Below are 22,876 nucleotides of genomic sequence, written 5' to 3'. Positions count from 1 at the left end.
CGTCGATGGCATCGGTGCCGGATGGCCGTCCGTCAATGGCATCGGTGCCAGGTCCTTTGCATCGATGGACACCGATGCCCAGGTGTTTCATCCATGGGCATCTATGTTAGAATGCATCCATCGAGGGCAGTCGATGCCAGGCTGCTCCCATCGGTGACTTTCGATGCCCAGGTGGGTCCCATCGGTGGGTATCCATGCCGGCTCGATTCCGTGGATGGGCGTCGATGCCAATGCCAGCCTTATGGCTGGCATCGATGCCCATGCCGATTCCAGGACTGGCGTTGATGCCGGGATGGAATTCATCGACTGGGAGATCCATGCCATCGATTCCATACTTGCCCATATCGATGCCACCGACACACATGTCTGGGGCACCGATACCATGTACACTTGGAAATCTGAGTCTGTCCAAATCGATACTGTCAACGTCTGTGGCCCTATAGTTGATGCCCGTGGCCATGCCACAAAAGGCATAAATGCCCGCCTCCATGCATCGATGCCCTCGACACCTACGTTTTCCTTCGGTGTCCTTGACGCCCTATCGATTTGACTTCGACTCAGTCGATGCCGGTATCTTTTTCAATAACGGCAATGTTTTTCGATTATTCGATTCCACATCGTTTCAAAGATACCTATACCAGTGCTGTCAGTGCCCGTCACTGTCATCATTTTCCTGGCCAGTCATCGACAATTTTCATACCCATTTTGATGATATCCTCGAAGCCCCTTAGGTTGCCTTCAATATCGTCAATACCGACATAGCACCGCCACATAATACCCTCGCCTCCTCACATTGCTCCACGCTTTGGGTTCTTTTTTAAGCCCCGTATTAGCTTAAGACACTCCATTGTGTCAGGAGCAGAGCAGGCGTGCTGACAGTTCGTCATCGATCGCCTTCCAGGACGACGAGGGCTTCCATCTCGGCGCTGGGGAAAGACCGGGCCGAGCACCGTGGCATCCATCATCGCCGACATCGTGATCGTCCGCCGCTGACGCCATCCAGCACGTCGGTGCCATCCTTCTCCAGGCTGGACAACGCTCGGGCAGAGCAACATCACCACTGCCATCAGCACTGTTCCTACAGTTTTGGCAGTCCTTGGTGATCCAGAACTTCCAGATCCAGGTCCGACGGCTTCTGCATTGGCGTCACGACACATCGAGCCGCTGTGACGAGGGAAGGGAACATGAGTTCCGTTAGGGCTCCCCTGTTCCTGGCGTGCCCCACCGTCAAGTGGTGTGGGACTGTGGCCATCTGTTACACTTAGCAGTCTAAGCGCCAATCACGCCTGGCCTGTCTCCTCTGTACCTGTGCCACCATACCGGGTTTCAGTGTGAGATGGACGTTTACGTCCCCGGCCTTCCCCTCGAGGACTCCAGAGACCGACGGAGTCAACAGTCTTCACCGGCTCGTCTTGCGGCGATCCACGTCGGATGGTAAGTACCCGCTTCGGCGGCATTCCCATAGAGTTGTGTTCTCCCATTCGGACCGTGGTTCGAAAAGTTCTGGGTCATGTGCCTTAGGAGCTGTATTAGTGTCACATATCGCTATGTTAGCTATGTTAGCCACAATACCAGGAGAACTCCTCTATCTTCTTGGGATTGCAGCAGGGCTTCTTCTCTTGTCAGTAACAAGTCCCTGTGCCGACCAATGCTCTGACTCTTGGTTCCCTCCCAACCAAAGTTCCAGCTGCATTGGCTGATCTGCTAAACATGAGATTCAGCAACCATTGCCCCATGTACAAGTCCACCTTGAAGCCTGGCCACAGGTCTCAGTGTCTCCTTGTACAGCATACAGAAATGCGGGTACCACTTACCGCTCACACTCCTGCGGGAGCCTACATGATATCCTCCATTGGGACACCTCCTGGTCTCCCATCTGGTCAGATATCAGAGCGGCCACCCCACCTTGTACCAAAGTCCCGGTACACTCCCCCAGGCACTACAAAGTGCAGAGGGGAGAAGGGAGGGGGGTTGGGGAGTTTTAATTGCACTATTTTTTCTTTTAACAGAAAATAGTTACTCTCCGCACATCCTGGACCTAAGAAACTCCAACTTTCTTTAGAAGTCACAGGTACAATGGTATCTTTGGTTACCATCACTCCATATTGCAGTAAGTACATTATTTTAATGTTTCTATGTGCTTTATGATGAGTCAACATTACAACCCCAAGCTCTGCCGTTGGCACCAGCTTCGGTAAGTGAACTGTCTCTTGCATCATGGTGAATGCTGTTTTCTCTGCGGAGTGTAACATCATTCACTTTCCTTGCATAGACTACTGCTAACCACTTTCAGTACATGCAATGAGCTCTCACTTTTTTCATGACTCACTATACATTTACTAACTGGGATTACTGTCACTGCCATAAATCCCTTCTGTAACACTTCTGGACACCACAGTCTTAAGACCCTCTTGTCCAGCATGCGCACAGACATTCTGATACATTCGTATATGTCCCTGTGCATATTTTCCATAACCTCAGCCCTTCAACTTTTCATGGTTGGGCTATGGGGTTTCTTCCCACTATGCATTTTCTCATAATTCAAAACTGCTATGGGTTATATTCAGTGACATTCTATACTCAATGGACCTAAGTGGTTTCATTGCTTTCGTCCCTGATTCTTATCCCAGTTCGAACTAGGACCTAGTCTCCTTCGACTCATGCTCGCAATTCCTTAGGGTTATAAAGTTTCTCCTGAAAGCTTTCAACCCATTATGCGTCTAATGCACTCCAGCATAGTTTCTCATAAACGTCCTGGACGTTGCACCCATGAGTTATGCCCTTATGCCTTCCAATACTGCTTTTGCAACAATTCTTTGTGCATACAGACAGACAGCATAGGGACAATGTGCTTTCCAACTCATAAGCACGCATTACCTCTTAGCTGCTCTGCTAGACAGCTGCGCAGCTCTACCTTGGCCCTTGTTTACTTCATGCCTCCTTGGGCCACATATCTAAGAGATTTAATGAACGCTCTATCAGACCTTCTCCACGTAGGTTCTATCCTCTCGAATGGTCTCAATTACATGTGTACAGGGAAAATCTTTTCACGCTGAGTTAATTAAACTTTCCTCTGCGTCTGCATCATTCCATACGATGCACAGGTTCTGCTCCCTACACATGTTTCCTATGCGTTCCCTTAGATGCCTTTTCTTCCATCAAAGGTCTCTTCAATATATCTCTTCTGCTGCCTCTCGTAGCCAGCATTTTTTCTAATGTTGAGAACTGGGATGGGGTTCAGTATTCTTTTCCCCACTCCCTGACTGAGATCAGTATGCTTCCCATACTTCTCAATCCATCATATCAGTAACCTTTTATTCTCTCACCAGTCAGTCCCAAATCATAGACTTACTGATGTTCTTAGGTTCTGGTAGCGTCACAAAACCTTCTAAACATAAATCTTGCCGTTTAATATGGCAGGCTTTACCTCCTGACGCTAAAAAAAAAAAAAAAAAAGAGAGGTATTACTCCTTTTACTTTTCCACCATTTTTTTCTTACTCCCTCGGATTCTGTTCTCCAGACATCCTCCACATAGTTACACCTTTCTCTCAGTAGGTGTATCGTTTTGGGAGTTGGGTTCCCGTTTACGGTAAACCTCTCTGAGTCGGCTTACCATGGATTATCCACTGATCAAGCCGCCTCTATTTCTCTAATCACGGAATGAACATATATATTTTCCTTATAAGTCTCATACATTCTACGTTTGAGCCTTTCCATTCCTCTCTTCCACAGTTTGGCAAGGGAACTTCTTTCCCTCTTAATGTCATTCCTGCCAGCAGGGTCCGTGAGTTATGCACTCTTTCCATACTCACCTGACTCGTTCCTCCATCACTGAGTGGTTCTATGCATTCATCTTTCTATCCTTTTCAGGTAGATGTTGCATCTCTCTTTACTCAGGAAATACTCTGCCAATTTTTCCTAGCCTCTCTCTCTCGCCCTAGGGAGAGAGTGGGTTTTCCACATTCCTGGACAGTAATGCTGCGCTTACATTCTATCTACATTGCACTGCATTCCATGTGAATTCCACTTGACTCTTTCCTCCATGCAAGAGTCAAGCTGCGACTTCCAGTGGCCACTCAGATCTAATCCTTCTGACTAAGTGGTCTGTATTTCCTTTGCTACCAACAAGCAGACACTTCACTACAACACTGTGGGTATCCACATACTGTTGTTTCCGTCCTAGCCTTAACAGCTTCCCTTTGGTTACTGCTGCTTGTACTTTTTTATCAGGCTGCAGCCTGGAGTCCTCTCCATACCTTTGCAGCCTATTATTGCTTACATTGACTAGCCGGCATGCTCCATGTTTGGCCAGTCCGACTACTCTTACCTTTTTCAATTCACTACCCAACATCCTTCCACGAACCCATTATGGTGTTGCGGATGCCCTCCGTTCCCATTTCCACCTCAGTCATTACGCTTTCGCGTGTCTGCGGTGTATCTGGTGCATTCTCGGGCATCCTCAGCTCGGTACTCACCCATTTGTGAGGACTACCATCCTGCTTGTCCTGTGAGAAAGCAAATGTTGCTTACCTGGTGTAACAGGTGTTCTCACAGGACAGCAGGATGTTAGTCCTCACGAAACCCGCCCGCCACCCCGCGGAGTTGGGTCTGTATACTTTTATTTTAGTTTCGCTTGCGCTTTTTAGCTATAAGACGAGACTGAGGGAGACACCTGTGGCTCACAGGGATAATTGCAGGCTGGGCATGCTCAGTGCACCCAGTGTGCCAGTGTCAGTCAAAGCTTGTTGAAACTTTGACAGAAAAGTTTTCCGTACAGGGCTCCATCCTGATGATGTCACCCATTTGTGAGGACTAACATCCTGCTGTCCTGTGAGAACACCTGTTACACCAGGTAAGCAACATTTGCTATATCACTGATCATGATCTTTGCAAGAATTCAATGTACAAAATAGAGACTTGTAGTATATAAGGATATAATACCATTACAATCTTCTTTCATGGTATGCTATTTGCTTATTGGAAAAGTATTTCAAAATGCACTGCAAGGTTACAGTTCTTAAATTCTAGCTGAACATATGGCTACATATCTGGGGATATTCAGCCTGCAATATTCTCTCTCATGCTATAAAAATATATATTTAGGCTGGCTTGGGGAATATTTAGTTCTTCTATATAGATCTATTATCCTGGGAAATTGTTTCCACTCCTTAAATTATAATTATTTCATTAATCTAGTGTTACTACAATGCAGTCAGACTTGAACTAAAACATTTATAAAGAAATCATTATGGAAAGTGAAGATATATCCAAGACTATTTTTGTAAAGAGATGGTAAGCCAATTCATACTATTTGCAGTGTGAAGGGTCTATTATAGCTGACATTTATGGATGCACATCAGATATGAAAACATGAACTGACCCAGAGTAATTTTTTCTCTTTAGCAAAATCCTTGTGCACCAGAATTATGAAACAGTCATAAAATTGGGATCAGTTTTACAATACTTTTCCTTTGTTGGATTTTTTTTTTTTTTTTTTACAGAAATATAGAAAAGTCATATAGAATAGTGTTCTGTCAAATAATTTTTTGTTTTAGAGATAAAAGAACAGTTTTATTCATAATGAATCAGTTTATATCTTTGGGAACAATAGAATATGAAAAGCAATATCAACTACAGATACTCATATATATGTAGCCCAGAACAGTTTTAAATTATTCAGTAAAATTAATTCCATTTTTTGAAAATCTGCCATGGAGTAAGATGTGAACATGATACAAGTATATGAAATAAAGTAACTAACTGCTGATGACTGATAAGATGATTCACATCAGAATATATTTATTGGAGTACAAACATGTTAGCATGTTGTAGAAGATTTCAGCACATAATGTTTTTCCTTATCATTCATTGCTGTCAATTTAAGATCACAAATCTCTAAGGTGTATGCATACTAGTGCACATACTATTCTCATTTTTCTTTTCAAATCATTATACACATCAGAAACCCCTTCACAGTGCACAATTTGCACACAGAATAGTGTCTTGTGAACTTGAAGTCAAATAATACTTCACTGTCTAGAATGTCATTTAGCAGCAATCACTCAAAGAAGTTAAAATCTCTATCCTTTGATTCTTGTTAGTATAACATACACAAAAAGAACATGCAGACAAAATGGGACCTATATCTTGCTCATTATGTCTCCAGGCAGAAAACCAAGGTTTGAGAATAGCGTTGGGATTGTAGCTGTTGCTCAGAAAAGGAATAGTTTTATGGTGATCATTATCTATGGATAAAGTAAAGTACCAGGCGATAAGGTGCCTTATTCAACATCACAGTCCAAGACTCAAATTCGGGGCTGAGATACAAATCCAGGAATTCTGTGTTTTTATCTCAGAATTACATTACTTTTCTTTCTATACAAGGGGTAGATGTCCTACCTTTCAACAGTATACGAACATGGTATGGTAGGCTTTTCATGTTTCTAGCCAAACTTACTTGGTTTACCAAAAAATGGCAAGCCATAGGAAATACAAAGTAATTGTTATGTGGTGGTTGTGAACTAAAACACACATATCCATAGTTAGACTGTTCATGACATTCTAAAACAAAACAATTTTTGATGTTTAAATTACATAAAAAATGTAAAAATTCCAGTCAAGCATTATCAAGATTTTAACTCAAACATACACAAATGTTTGTTTAGAAACAATTAGGACTTCAAAAACATAAATAAATGTTGCTGCTAATCATCTGGTGTTATATCACAATAATATCTTTCACCATGATATGAAGCTCCATAGATGGTACATCTCATTCATTTTTTACCTGTTCAGCCTCTGTGTTACCACCTCTCTGTACATTATAGAGATGTATATAAGCAATAGAAAAATGACAAAGAAATCATCCAGAAACCCAAGAATTCCAAAAAGAGCCTCAGGAATAAAGTCCAAGGGTGAAGCTAAGTACAATAAAGCTCCTATAAGGCAGAGAACAATTCTGATGCGAAACATCCAGAAGAGACCACCAACGGAAAACATCTCCCGGAAAGCATGTCGCAATAATGTTGGCAGATCCATAATTCTCTCCATAATCTGTAGGCAAGTGAGGGAATGGGGTGGAGAGGGAATTGAGGGAAAAGGAATAAAATATTAATACTGGATTAGCACTATTATCAAATGCATATATGATAGAACATCATATACTATAAACATGTTGGAGTAGTTTTCAACAGCATCAGTGTACATAAAATATGGTTTTATGCACATAAAAGGGCTTTTTGAAAATTACACATGGAAACAATTTTGCGCATACTTTTTACACAAGAGAGGCATATCCGGAGCAAAGTCTGGGGGTAATTAATTTACACATGTACTTTCAATTTTCTAAAGAATGTGTATAAATGTTTGCGGAATGCTTACCCCAATTATGAAGCAGTTGTAAACGTGCACACCTATGCCGCACAAGCTTTGCACAGTCCTATTGGTTTCCAAAGTAGACTTACATGCGCTAGTACACTTTGAAAACTCGGACTTAAGTCTGAGTGTAATTTGTATCTGTGAACTTCAGCCCTAAGCACGCTGTTATAAAATTGGGCTTATTAAGCTAACATAAAAGAAATAACTGACTTTGTATATTGGGGATTGTAACAAGATTATAATTTAGTCTTAAACTAAAGAATACTTAGTAGAGCGATCATTAATAAATAAATGCCTTCAACAGTCACATAGTTTTATATTTTGAACAAATATTAGAGACTCCATTTTTTCTTTGAAGAAAAGGGAAAATTTGACTTACATAAAACACAGTAACATAATAAATGACAGCCTGTAAAGAACAAAATGGTTTATCCAAACTGAAAAACATATTTACAATGCTTATTTCATCACATATTTTAAAAAGCGTTTTGTACTGTTGAGCTAGTAGGAGTCAGTCTCAGTGTTTTACAGCAGATTTTCTATGGGAAATTGCTTCATAAAGTAGCAGGGTTAACTCTGCTCAAGACTTCTCACACAGGCTCACTGAATGTAAACAAAATTGATCTTCATATATAAGACAATGGCAGAATCTTTTCAAAACTAAGTGATTTTAAAAAACAAATTCTTGCAATGTGCTTCCTAGACCCTCTCTTACTCCCCTATCCTTTCCTTCCAAGAAAAAAAGGAGTACATCTCAGTTGGAAAAAGAGATGTTTCAATAAACTTCCAGAGCACATCTGAATTTTTTAGTCTTCAGATATACCAGCGCTGCTCTGAAATTGGATTACAGTGAAATTAATAGCCCATTTGAACAATCAGTTATGAATATCACATTATCAACGGTATATTAGAGCAGTACTTACCGACCTTTTATCCAATATGACCATTTTAACACTTGAAAATGCATATTACCTCAGACAACGAAAACAAAATAGCAGTCTGCCACTTCCTCTTCTCCCTCCCTACTGTCCTCACTCACCCGAAGCAGGGAAGCAGTAGGGGTAACAGCAGCTGGTGCGGGGTCTGTGCGTAGGGTGCACTTACAGGCTCTGCATGGGTTTCTAGTCTAGCAGGAAGCCCATGCAAGAGGAGGAGCAAGGCCTGTGAATGTTAATCAGTTCACAGGCCCCATGTTGACTGCCACTACCGGATGCAGGTCAGAGTGGAGGTCCAGAAGGTGAGGGAGCAGGTCCTAGTTCTGTGACCCCATTGGGGTTTCCATCCACAGTTTAGGGTCCATTGTACTAGAGGACAACTTGTACAATGGCTAATATTCTATTGAATTTTGTGTCTTTTCTGATTTCATTAATGATATTTCAGTTACTTCTAGTGTCTTGAAGAAAGTATTTACACTGGAGTCACACTGAAGGGTCAATAGTTCTTGCAAATCTCCAAAAGGTTTCTATTATGCTAAACTTTACAGTGTAACTTGAGTTGGATATTAAAGATGTGTTGTTATTAATGTCAGAAGTAGTACATGCAATACATAGAGGAAAGACTAATTTATTGTATAATTAATTTGTTCATCTTGAGCTTTTTGGAAAAATGACCCAAAGTCTAAATAATTTGATTTATATTCCGCCTTTTGTGACACTTCAAAGCAGATCACATTCAGATCCTGTAGGTATTTCTCTATCCCCAGAGGGCTTACAATGTTAAGAGGATAAGTTCAAACAACTCTGTACAAGGCTGTACATATGAACATATGGGTCCGTGCAGAGTTGATACAGTGTTTTTAAATCTGCTATCTCCTCCCCCAAAAGTACATGCACAATTTCATGCATACTCAAGAACTTTAGTATGCGTGTACTTTTTCATGCATAACTACATCCAGTTTTGCTGGGACAGGCTCATTCCAAAATGGCACCCCCATCCCCTGGCAAGACAAACAAATTTCATCACCAGGGTCAGGCTGGCATCCCTTGTGCTGAGGAATAAAGCTCTACTGTCATCTATCTGTGGGGTGGGATCTGATGACGACGACAGAACGAGGCAGGTTTGCAAATTGAGTTTAATGGTGAAGCTTTCTACCCCTGAAGGGTAAATACCTTAAAGAAAATAGGAAAGTGGGTGGGGCTAGGGTGAAAGTTGGACAGCGTATATAAATGTGCAAAGAGCCAAAGTACCAATGGATCGTTAATGAAAAATTGGAAACATACCACTGAAAGGGATCACAGAACCAGCAACACTGAACTATGAGCATTTTATTCCTAATTCTCTGTATAGATTGAGGACCTCAAGAATGTTGCTAGGGATCTGTGCCACAAGGAGGGAGAGTAGCTTAAGCTGCCATACAAAAGGCCACCAGAGATAAGTTCCCTAAATGCCCTTCAGGGAGATGTTAACATGCTTCCATCACAGGAAACAATACCCTGTCTCTGCCGATAGCTGCAAGAACACCTCATGCATATTAACGTCTTCCTTCTAAAATCCCTGAGTCATTGCCTGCCATGTCAGGAAAACTTTTAATGCACTCACCGGCTAACTACAGAGGAAAGTAGAACTTATCCTAATACAATACCTTTACCGGGGATTTTCTATGCCTAACTTCCAAAAGGGACCCTTTGCCTTGTGGCAGAATCATGGCCATTGACGGCTTGGAATCCAAGACACTCTCCAACATATACCATCCAGCCACTGGAGTTATCTCAGAGTTCTTATCACTAGGTAGGCACCATGCTGTAAAAGACCACTGTACAGAAGTCAGCGTATCTAAGTGAATTTTGAGCATATGAGTCAGTGTTGGAAGCAGCAATTGAATTTTTTATTTGAAACTGTGAAATTTTATGTACTGTTGTTTTATTGTTTATTTTATGTTTTGTATATAGCTTTGGAAATTTTATTGTAAAATCTGGAAAGCAATTTATACATTTTATAAAAAAAAAAAAAATGGACTGGCAACCTCCTACAGCAGATGGGTATCCCACATATAGGGTCACTTTCTATTGCCTCCACCTTTCCCATAAATGGAATGAACTCTAATAGTTGTAAGATGCTGAACATCACACCTCTGTGCACACCAGTCGATGGCTTGACACACACATCTCTGTTCACAGATACCACTAACTCAGAGAAGGAGGAGGAAAGGGGGGAGGATGTCCATGAGCTGCGTGTCGACTTCAGGAAGCTGGTGGAATTTCTTACCCAGACTGAAGAGGGCTTTACAGCTGTTCTTGAGCTGCTGGGCACCCCTAGGCCTATCTTGATAGGCCTATCAAGACCTATCTTCCAGCGATTCCTGGGCCCTGCTATTTATGTAAATAGTGTTCTTGCTAAGTTTTCCATCCCAACCCTTTTGGTTTTCACTTTTGTCAAAAGTTTTCACATTTTAATAATTTTTAAATAAAAGCTAATTTTTATACTTAACATTTCTGTGTGTCTTCTTATGCATGCTAAGTACCATGTCCTCCCAGAGTTTACCCACTTTCAGGATGGCCTACTGCCTTCAGTCTCACACCACATATTGGCTTGCATTTAGCTAGGAATGCGGCTCTAACCTCTATGCTCACAGCTGCCTCAGTTTCTCTTCAGGTTATTTGACTCAGCAGTCTATACCTAGCTCCTCCAAATGTCCTTGCTGTAATCATCACAACACATCAGAGCTGTTAAGTCATCACTTACTCACTTCCCTCCTCAAAGAATCAGAGTTGTGAGTGCAGCCCTGTCACAAACAATAGTACAGCCTCTAGAACAGTGGTTCTCAACCGGTGTGTCATGACACACCAGTGTCGCCACACTTCCCAGTCCCCTGCTGACCCAGCTAATCCCCGGTCCTCCTCCGCCCGGGCTTAAAATGCTGTCAGCCCGGGCGGAATGCGGCAGAACAGCTGGAGTCAGTGGCACCAGCATGGTCTCTTCTTTCCCCCCCCCCCCCTGCCAAGCCCCGGAAGAGGAAGTGGTGAGTAGCAGGCACGTGCGCGGGAAGAAGAGACCATGTTAGTGTGGTCAGTGTCGACCCGAAGAACAGAAGAGAGGCGTGGCCTGAGGAATGAGCAGCGCGGCTCGCAGAAAAATGAAGAACATCAACCACCGCGGCCGATGGGACTCCTTTGTCCGTTAGGGCTGAAAATGAAGGAGGTTAGGGTTGGGAGGAGGCTGCTGCTGCTGCTAGTTCTGGGGAGGGAGAGAGAGTGAATGAGCAAGTAAGCATGTGTGTTTGAGATCCTGTGTGTGTGTGTGTGTGTGTGTGTATGTGTGTGAGTGAGATAGCATGTATGTGAATGATTTAGAGCCTGTATATGTGAAAGAGAGTATGTCTGTGATTGAGAGCCTGACTGTGAAAGAGAGAGCATGAATGTAAGTTTACGATTTGAAACCTGTATGTGTAAGTTTGTGATTGAAAACCTGTGTGAGAAAAAAAGACAGCATGTATGTGTGTGATTGAAAGCCTGTGTGTATAAGCGTAAAAAGATAGCATATGTGTGTAAATGTGTAATTAAGAGCCTATATAAGTGAGAGAAAAAGCATGTGTATATGTGAGTGACTGAGAGCATGTGTGTATAGGTGTGTAATTGAGAGCCAGTGTGAGAGAGAGCGCTGGTATGTGACTGAGAGAGAGGAGAAAGTTCCAAGCAAACCACCCCTCCTCCTGCTAATTCAAAACAATCTCAGGACACCTGGATATCAAATGTTCCCAGGTATGCAGAGCAAAAAAATTTTTGTATCCTTATTTTTCATTACTGGGTCTTTGTGTCTGCTATTTTGAAATATTTTATTGGTATCTAGAAATTTTTGATATGAGTTTTTAATTATTGGATATTCCACTCATCAGCTGTTTTGAAATAATCTGTTCTTTTTGTTAGTATGATTTTATATTTCTTGATTTGTTTTATAAGGATGGGTGATGTTTCTTTTTTCCTTTATTACACTGCATACAGAGACTCTGGCTTGTTGCAGTTTCCAATTCAGTTTTTGTCTGCATGCTTCTAGTTATGCGTTTTGGTCTCTTCTTTGCTAGGTGAGGGTCAGCACATGTGATTTAGGTGAGGTTTTCTGCTGGCAAGTAGTTTCTGTGTAGGGCTCTATAGCAGCCTGACTTGATCCGTTTTCCTAATAGGAGATGATTTGGTGTCTTAAGGCCTTGTGTAATATTTTCAATGTTGCCTTTTCTTAGGTAAGATGGTTACTGTTTAAGTGCTGGAAATTGGTGCTGTTTTGGTGTAGGATGTTTACTATTTATGCAATTTCTGTTCAGACAGAATACATATCTTTTCCTTGTGTCATTTTAAACAAGAAAAATAATTACCAGACCTTTACTTTTTATTTCCACCGTGAATTGTAATGAGCAGTGTGTCACGCTGTGAGCGTGGCCTGTCAGGTGTGTCACGATGGGAAAAAGGTTAAGAACCACTGTGTTGCCAAGCACATGCAGGTGTGTCGCCACACTTCCTGGTCCCCTGCTGACCCAGCTGCTCCCCCTACCCGAGCAAGATAGGTCCTCCACCCGGGCTTAAAACGCTGTAAGCCCAGGCGGAACGCGGCAGGAGAGCTGGAGTCAGCAGCACCGGCATGCTCTCTTCTGCCCGCCCCCGCTCCCCGGAAGAAGAAGTGGTGATCAGCGGGTGCTTATGTGGGAAGAAGAGACCATGCTAGTGCAGGCAGCGTCGGCCAGAAGAACAGAAGAGAGCTGCGGCCTGAGGAATGAGCTGCGCAACTCACAGAAAAACGAAAAACAACGTCAACCCTCGCGGCCGATGGGACTCCTTGCTCGGCAAGGACTGAAAATGAAGAAAGTTGCTGCTGCCTTTAGGTTTAGAAGTGGAGGAGGCAGCTTCTGCCACTAGTTCAGGGGAGGGGGGAGAGTGAGTGAATGAGCAAGCATGTGTGTTTGAGATCCTGTGTGTGTGTGAGAGATAGCATGTATGTGAATGACTGAGAGCTTGTACATGTGAAAGAGAGTATGTGTATGATTGAGAGCTGGTTTAGGTGAGGGAGCATGTGAGTATGTGATTGAGAGCCTGTGTGTAAATGAGAGAAAGACAGCATGTGTGTCTGTGTGTGATTGAGAGCTGGTTTGGTGAGAGAGCATGCGAGTATGTGATTGAGAGCCTGTGTGAAAGTGAGAGAAAGAGAGACCATGTGTGTTTGTGTGTGATTGAGAGCTGGTTTAGGTGAGGGAACATGCGAGTATGTGATTGAGAGCCTGTGTAAAATTGAGAGAAAGAGAGACCATGTGTGTTTGTGTGCGATTGAGAGCTGGTTTAGGTGAGGGAGCATGTGAGTATGTGATTGAGAGACCTGTGTGTAAATGAGAGAAAGAGAGAGAGCATGTTTGTAAGCATGTGAATGAGAGTCTGTGTGTGAGAGAAAAAGACAGTATGTATGTGTGTGATTGAAAGCCTGTATATGTAAGCCTGAAAAGATAGACAGCATGTGTGTAAATGTGTAATTAAAAGCCTATATAAGTGAGAGAGAAAAAGCATGTATATATGTGAGCGATTGTGAGCCAGTGTGAGAGAGAGAGAGAAGAGAAAGTTCCAAGCAAACCACCCCTCCCTCCTGCTAATTCAAAACAATCTCAGGGCACCTGGATATCAAATGTTCCCATTTTTTTGTATCCTTATTATTTTTCATTACAGGGTCTTTGTGTCTGCTATTTTGAAATATTTTATGGTATCTAGACATTTTTTATATGAATTTTTAATTATTGGATATTCCACTCATCAGCTGTTTTGAAATAATCTGTTCTTTTTGTTAGTATGGTTTTATTGCTACTGATTTTATATTTCGTGAATTATTTTATATGGATGGGTGATGTTTCTTTTTTTCCTTTGTTTCACTGCATACAGAGACTCTGGCTTGTTGCGGTTTCCAATTCAGTTTTTGTCTGCAAGCTTCTAGTTATGCGTTTTGGTCTCTTTATTCTCTGTTAGGTGAAGGTCAGCACATGTGATTCAGGTGAGGTTCTCTGCTGGCGTGTAGTTTCTGTGTAGGGCTCTATATTTGACTATGGAAATATTTTTTCCTGCTTTTTCTGTTTTATGTAAACCGGTATGATTTGCATTTTAATGTAAGAATGTCGGTATATAAAAATAATAAATAAATAAATAAATATAGCAGCCTGACTTGGTCCGTTTTCCTAATAGGAAATGTATTGGTGTCTTTAAGCCTGGTGTAATGTTTTCAGTGTTGCCTTTTCTTAGGTAAGGTGGTTACTGTTAAGTTCTGGAAATTGGTGGTGTTTTGGTGTGGGATGTTTACCGTTTATGCAATTTCTGTTCAGAAAGAATATGTGTCTTTTCCTTGTGTCATTCTTAACAATAAAAATAACACTGGACCTTTATTTTTTATTTCCGCCGTAAATTGTAATGAGCAGTGTGTCACTCATGTGAGTGTGGTCAGTTAGGTGTGTCACGATGGGAAAAAGGTTACGAACCACTGCTCTAGAGAAAATCATCATGTCTATTTCACCACTACTAACATCACACAATGGGGAGACAATGACCTAAATTTTAGTAGCCTTTTCACGAAAAGGAAATCTTCCAGCAGAGAAGTGTAATAAAGATGTGCAAGTAGGAGCTCCTTTCAACAGAAGCTGTCTGCATCATTCTGCTGTTCTAATCTTTTATATCTAGCTTTCAAAAGCTGATTATGTCAATGAAAGTAAAAGTTGCAAAGTCTGACCTACTCCATGATGTTGAAGACCGATCTGGAGATCAAAAGATATCTTATGTAACTATAGGCCCCATCCTCACCTTCTCCCTGCTTACCCGGCTGGCCTCCCCAAGGTGCTTCTAGCTGGAAATCCCTTTATCGTCATACCAACACTTATATCTCTAACAGAAGATAGTTTTCCCTATCTTGTACAAGATGTAGGCAAATGGAATATTTGAGGGTTTTCACACTAAAACTCCCAGCTAGGAGAGAGCAGGGACTCCAAGATGTTACCAGTCATTAATTAACCCTAATTGATGCACTTTCTATCCCAAAGACTTCCTTTATTTGCCCCACAGTTATCCAATTTCAACAACACACAGGTCTTCCAACTGTTAGCCATTAGCAATTATTATTATTTATTAAACTTGATATACCGCATGTAAAAATAAATTATCCAAGCAGTTTACAGTACAAAAATAAAATGTAATGTCACCTTCTACCCCTGAGATTAGGGCTCTTCAGCCTAGTGATGAGACGGCTGAGAGGAGATGAGGTATATAAAATGAGTGGAGTGTAACGAGTAAACATTAACCAGTTGTTTACTCTTTCAAAGAGTGCAAAGACTTGGGGACACACAATGAAGTTACTAGGTGATATATTTAAAACCAATACATAATTAAGCTCTGGAATTTGCTGCCAAAGGATGTACTGAACTTATCCTCAGTATCCTGGGATAAGTTCCTGGAAGAAAAGTCCATAAACCATTATTAAGATGGCGTTGCAGAAATCCACTTCCTATCACTGGGATAAGCAGCATGGACTCCACTATATCTACCCCTTGGGATCCAGCTAGGTACTTGTGACCTGGATTGGCCACTGTTGGCAACAGTATACTGGGATTGATGAACCTTTGGTCTGACCCAATATGGCAAATCTTATGTACTTATGCTTCTTGCCTTGTAATGTATAAGCATCCCCCTGAATAAAGTTAATGACTGTCAGTTCATTCCTATCTCTTTAAAGCAGGGGTTGGGAACCCATGGCTCGCGAGCCAGATATGGCTCTTTTGATGGCTGCATCTGGCTTGCAGACAAATCTCCTAAATCAGTGTGTCGCCACACTTTCCAGTCCCCCGCTGACCCAGCTGCTTCCCGGTCCTCCTCCGCCCGGGCTTAAAATGCTGTCAGCCCGGGCAGAACGCGGCAGAATAGCTGGAGTTGGCGGCACCGGCGTGCTTTCTTCTTCCCACCCCCCGCGGCCCGGAAGAGGAAGCGGCAGAATAGCTGAAGTCGGCGGCACCGGCATGCTCTCTTCTTCCCGCCCCCCGCCGCGGCCCGAAAGAGGAAGTGGGGAGCATCGGGTGCATGCGCGGGAAGAAGAGACCACGCTAGTGTGGTCAGCGTCGGTCCGACGAAAAGAAGACTGTGCAGCGCGGCTTGGAAGAAAATAAAGAAGAGCTTCAACCCCCGCCGCCGATGGGACTCCTCCTCCGCGAGGGCTGAAAATGAAGGAGGTTAGCGTTGGGAGGAGGCTGCTGCTGCCGCGAGTTCCCGGGGTGGGGGTGGGGGAGAGAGAGAGTGAATGAGCGAGCAAGCATGTGTGTTTGAGATCCTGTGTGTGTGAGTGAGAGATTGCATGTATGTGAATGATTGAGAGCCTGTATATGTGAAAGAGTATGTCTGTGATTGAGAGCCTGCCTGTGAGAGAGAGAGCATGAATGTAAGTTTACGATTGGGAACCTGTATGTGTAAGTTTGTGATTGAAAACCTGTTTGTGTGAAAGAGTATGTGTGTATGATTGAGATCCTTTGTGTGTGAGAGAAATCATGTGTATGTATGATTAAGAGCCTGTGTGTATAAGTAAGAGAGAGAGAGCATGTGTGTCTGTGTGAGATTGAGAGCTGGTTTAGGTGATGGAGCATGTGAGTATGTGATTCAGAGCCTGTGTTTAAATGAGAGAGAGAGACCATGTGTGTCTGTGTGTGATTGAGAGCTGATTTAGGTGAGGGAGCAGGTGAGTATGTGATTGAGAGCCTGTGTGTAAATGAGAGAAAGAGAGGACATGTTTATAAGCATGTGAATGAGAGTCTGTGTGTGAGAGAAAAAGACAGCATGTATTTATGTGATTGAAAGCCTGTGTGTGTGTATGTAAGCGTGAAAAGATAGACAGCATGTGTGTAAATGTGTAATTAAGAGCCTATATAAGTGAAAGAGAAAAAGCATGTGTATATGTGAGTGACTGAGAGCATGTGTGTATAGGTGTGTAATTAAGAGCCAGTGTGAGAGAGAGCGCTGGTATGTGACTGAGAGAGGAGAAAGTTCCAAGCAAACCACCCCTCCCTCCTGCTAATTCAAAACAATCTCAGGGCACCTGGATATCAAATGTTCCCATTTTTTGTATCCTTATTATTTTTCATTACTGGGTCTTTGTGTCTGCTATTTTGAAATATTTTATGGTATCTAGACATTTTTTATATGAATTTTTAATTATTGGATATTCCACTCATCAGCTGTTTTGAAATAATCTGTTCTTTTTGTTAGTATGGTTTTATTGCTACTGATTTTATATTTCGTGAATTATTTTATAAGGATGGGTGATGTTTCTTTTTTTCCTTTGTTTCACTGCATACAGAGACTCTGGCTTGTTGCGGTTTCCAATTCAGTTTTTGTCTGCAAGCTTCTAGTTATGCGTTTTGGTCTCTTTATTCTCTGTTAGGTGAAGGTCAGCACATGTGATTCAGGTGAGGTTCTCTGCTGGCGTGTAGTTTCTGTGTAGGGCTCTATATTTGACTATGGAAATATTTTTTCCTGCTTTTTTCTGTTTTATGTAAACCGGTATGATTTGCATTTTAATGTAAGAATGTCGGTATATAAAAATAATAAATAAATAAATAAATATAGCAGCCTGACTTGGTCCGTTTTCCTAATAGGAAATGTATTGGTGTCTTTAAGCCTGGTGTAATGTTTTCAGTGTTGCCTTTTCTTAGGTAAGGTGGTTACTGTTAAGTTCTGGAAATTGGTGGTGTTTTGGTGTGGGATGTTTACCGTTTATGCAATTTCTGTTCAGAAAGAATATGTGTCTTTTCCTTGTGTCATTCTTAACAATAAAATAACACTGGACCTTTATTTTTTATTTCCGCCGTAAATTGTAATGAGCAGTGTGTCACTCATGTGAGTGTGGTCAGTTAGGTGTGTCACGATGGGAAAAAGGTTACGAACCACTGCTCTAGAGAAAATCATCATGTCTATTTCACCACTACTAACATCACACAATGGGGAGACAATGACCTAAATTTTAGTAGCCTTTTCACGAAAAGGAAATCTTCCAGCAGAGAAGTGTAATAAAGATGTGCAAGTAGGAGCTCCTTTCAACAGAAGCTGTCTGCATCATTCTGCTGTTCTAATCTTTTATATCTAGCTTTCAAAAGCTGATTATGTCAATGAAAGTAAAAGTTGCAAAGTCTGACCTACTCCATGATGTTGAAGACCGATCTGGAGATCAAAAGATATCTTATGTAACTATAGGCCCCATCCTCACCTTCTCCCTGCTTACCCGGCTGGCCTCCCCAAGGTGCTTCTAGCTGGAAATCCCTTTATCGTCATACCAACACTTATATCTCTAACAGAAGATAGTTTTCCCTATCTTGTACAAGATGTAGGCAAATGGAATATTTGAGGGTTTTCACACTAAAACTCCCAGCTAGGAGAGAGCAGGGACTCCAAGATGTTACCAGTCATTAATTAACCCTAATTGATGCACTTTCTATCCCAAAGACTTCCTTTATTTGCCCCACAGTTATCCAATTTCAACAACACACAGGTCTTCCAACTGTTAGCCATTAGCAATTATTATTATTTATTAAACTTGATATACCGCATGTAAAAATAAATTATCCAAGCAGTTTACAGTACAAAAATAAAATGTAATGTCACCTTCTACCCCTGAGATTAGGGCTCTTCAGCCTAGTGATGAGACGGCTGAGAGGAGATGAGGTATATAAAATGAGTGGAGTGTAACGAGTAAACATTAACCAGTTGTTTACTCTTTCAAAGAGTGCAAAGACTTGGGGACACACAATGAAGTTACTAGGTGATATATTTAAAACCAATACATAATTAAGCTCTGGAATTTGCTGCCAAAGGATGTACTGAACTTATCCTCAGTATCCTGGGATAAGTTCCTGGAAGAAAAGTCCATAAACCATTATTAAGATGGCGTTGCAGAAATCCACTTCCTATCACTGGGATAAGCAGCATGGACTCCACTATATCTACCCCTTGGGATCCAGCTAGGTACTTGTGACCTGGATTGGCCACTGTTGGCAACAGTATACTGGGATTGATGAACCTTTGGTCTGACCCAATATGGCAAATCTTATGTACTTATGCTTCTTGCCTTGTAATGTATAAGCATCCCCCTGAATAAAGTTAATGACTGTCAGTTCATTCCTATCTCTTTAAAGCAGGGGTTGGGAACCCATGGCTCGCGAGCCAGATATGGCTCTTTTGATGGCTGCATCTGGCTTGCAGACAAATCTCCTAAATCAGTGTGTCGCCACACTTTCCAGTCCCCCGCTGACCCAGCTGCTTCCCGGTCCTCCTCCGCCCGGGCTTAAAATGCTGTCAGCCCGGGCAGAACGCGGCAGAATAGCTGGAGTTGGCGGCACCGGCGTGCTTTCTTCTTCCCACCCCCCCGCGGCCCGGAAGAGGAAGCGGCAGAATAGCTGAAGTCGGCGGCACCGGCATGCTCTCTTCTTCCCGCCCCCCGCCGCGGCCCGAAAGAGGAAGTGGGGAGCATCGGGGTGCATGCGCGGGAAGAAGAGACCACGCTAGTGTGGTCAGCGTCGGTCCGACGAAAAGAAGACTGTGCAGCGCGGCTTGGAAGAAAATAAAGAAGAGCTTCAACCCCCGCCGCCGATGGGACTCCTCCTCCGCGAGGGCTGAAAATGAAGGAGGTTAGCGTTGGGAGGAGGCTGCTGCTGCCGCGAGTTCCCGGGGTGGGGGTGGGGGAGAGAGAGGAGTGAATGAGCGAGCAAGCATGTGTGTTTGAGATCCTGTGTGTGTGAGTGAGAGATTGCATGTATGTGAATGATTGAGAGCCTGTATATGTGAAAGAGTATGTCTGTGATTGAGAGCCTGCCTGTGAGAGAGAGAGCATGAATGTAAGTTTACGATTGGGAACCTGTATGTGTAAGTTTGTGATTGAAAACCTGTTTGTGTGAAAGAGTATGTGTGTATGATTGAGATCCTTTGTGTGTGAGAGAAATCATGTGTATGTATGATTAAGAGCCTGTGTGTATAAGTAAGAGAGAGAGAGCATGTGTGTCTGTGTGAGATTGAGAGCTGGTTTAGGTGATGGAGCATGTGAGTATGTGATTCAGAGCCTGTGTTTAAATGAGAGAGAGAGACCATGTGTGTCTGTGTGTGATTGAGAGCTGATTTAGGTGAGGGAGCAGGTGAGTATGTGATTGAGAGCCTGTGTGTAAATGAGAGAAAGAGAGGACATGTTTATAAGCATGTGAATGAGAGTCTGTGTGTGAGAGAAAAAGACAGCATGTATTTATGTGATTGAAAGCCTGTGTGTGTGTATGTAAGCGTGAAAAGATAGACAGCATGTGTGTAAATGTGTAATTAAGAGCCTATATAAGTGAAAGAGAAAAAGCATGTGTATATGTGAGTGACTGAGAGCATGTGTGTATAGGTGTGTAATTAAGAGCCAGTGTGAGAGAGAGCGCTGGTATGTGACTGAGAGAGGAGAAAGTTCCAAGCAAACCACCCCTCCCTCCTGCTAATTCAAAACAATCTCAGGGCACCTGGATATCAAATGTTCCCATTTTTTTGTATCCTTATTATTTTTCATTACTGGGTCTTTGTGTCTGCTATTTTGAAATATTTTATGGTATCTAGACATTTTTTATATGAATTTTTAATTATTGGATATTCCACTCATCAGCTGTTTTGAAATAATCTGTTCTTTTTGTTAGTATGGTTTTATTGCTACTGATTTTATATTCGTGAATTATTTTATAAGGATGGGTGATGTTTCTTTTTTTCCTTGTTTCACTGCATACAGAGACTCTGGCTTGTTGCGGTTTCCAATTCAGTTTTTGTCTGCAAGCTTCTAGTTATGCGTTTTGGTCTCTTTATTCTCTGTTAGGTGAAGGTCAGCACATGTGATTCAGGTGAGGTTCTCTGCTGGCGTGTAGTTTCTGTGTAGGGCTCTATATTTGACTATGGAAATATTTTTTCCTGCTTTTTCTGTTTTATGTAAACCGGTATGATTTGCATTTTAATGTAAGAATGTCGGTATATAAAAATAATAAATAAATAAATAAATATAGCAGCCTGACTTGGTCCGTTTTCCTAATAGGAAATGTATTGGTGTCTTTAAGCCTGGTGTAATGTTTTCAGTGTTGCCTTTTCTTAGGTAAGGTGGTTACTGTTAAGTTCTGGAAATTGGTGGTGTTTTGGTGTGGGATGTTTACCGTTTATGCAATTTCTGTTCAGAAAGAATATGTGTCTTTTCCTTGTGTCATTCTTAACAATAAAAATAACACTGGACCTTTATTTTTTATTTCCGCCGTAAATTGTAATGAGCAGTGTGTCACTCATGTGAGTGTGGTCAGTTAGGTGTGTCACGATGGGAAAAAGGTTACGAACCACTGCTCTAGAGAAAATCATCATGTCTATTTCACCACTACTAACATCACACAATGGGGAGACAATGACCTAAATTTTAGTAGCCTTTTCACGAAAAGGAAATCTTCCAGCAGAGAAGTGTAATAAAGATGTGCAAGTAGGAGCTCCTTTCAACAGAAGCTGTCTGCATCATTCTGCTGTTCTAATCTTTTATATCTAGCTTTCAAAAGCTGATTATGTCAATGAAAGTAAAAGTTGCAAAGTCTGACCTACTCCATGATGTTGAAGACCGATCTGGAGATCAAAAGATATCTTATGTAACTATAGGCCCCATCCTCACCTTCTCCCTGCTTACCCGGCTGGCCTCCCCAAGGTGCTTCTAGCTGGAAATCCCTTTATCGTCATACCAACACTTATATCTCTAACAGAAGATAGTTTTCCCTATCTTGTACAAGATGTAGGCAAATGGAATATTTGAGGGTTTTCACACTAAAACTCCCAGCTAGGAGAGAGCAGGGACTCCAAGATGTTACCAGTCATTAATTAACCCTAATTGATGCACTTTCTATCCCAAAGACTTCCTTTATTTGCCCCACAGTTATCCAATTTCAACAACACACAGGTCTTCCAACTGTTAGCCATTAGCAATTATTATTATTTATTAAACTTGATATACCGCATGTAAAAATAAATTATCCAAGCAGTTTACAGTACAAAAATAAAATGTAATGTCACCTTCTACCCCTGAGATTAGGGCTCTTCAGCCTAGTGATGAGACGGCTGAGAGGAGATGAGGTATATAAAATGAGTGGAGTGTAACGAGTAAACATTAACCAGTTGTTTACTCTTTCAAAGAGTGCAAAGACTTGGGGACACACAATGAAGTTACTAGGTGATATATTTAAAACCAATACATAATTAAGCTCTGGAATTTGCTGCCAAAGGATGTACTGAACTTATCCTCAGTATCCTGGGATAAGTTCCTGGAAGAAAAGTCCATAAACCATTATTAAGATGGCGTTGCAGAAATCCACTTCCTATCACTGGGATAAGCAGCATGGACTCCACTATATCTACCCCTTGGGATCCAGCTAGGTACTTGTGACCTGGATTGGCCACTGTTGGCAACAGTATACTGGGATTGATGAACCTTTGGTCTGACCCAATATGGCAAATCTTATGTACTTATGCTTCTTGCCTTGTA

General features: G+C 42.1%; 1 protein-coding gene across 1 annotated transcript in view; it reads right to left on the bottom strand.

Moving 5' to 3' along the window:
* Positions 1 to 5,434: 5,434 nt before the first annotated feature.
* Positions 5,435 to 22,876, bottom strand: part of RNF170 (ring finger protein 170) — a 344,363-nt gene continuing 326,921 nt past the window's right edge. The window contains 1 exon segment of the mRNA XM_029602052.1: positions 5,435 to 7,054. Within this exon segment, the coding sequence (XP_029457912.1) occupies positions 6,785 to 7,054 (270 nt within the window). The 3' untranslated portion in view covers positions 5,435 to 6,784.

Source organism: Rhinatrema bivittatum, chromosome 1 (assembly GCF_901001135.1).
Source record: "Rhinatrema bivittatum chromosome 1, aRhiBiv1.1, whole genome shotgun sequence".
In the NCBI taxonomy this organism is placed as follows: domain Eukaryota; kingdom Metazoa; phylum Chordata; class Amphibia; order Gymnophiona; family Rhinatrematidae; genus Rhinatrema; species Rhinatrema bivittatum.
Note: the sequence above shows the minus strand (reverse complement) of the source record. Positions and strands in the feature narration are given on the sequence as shown.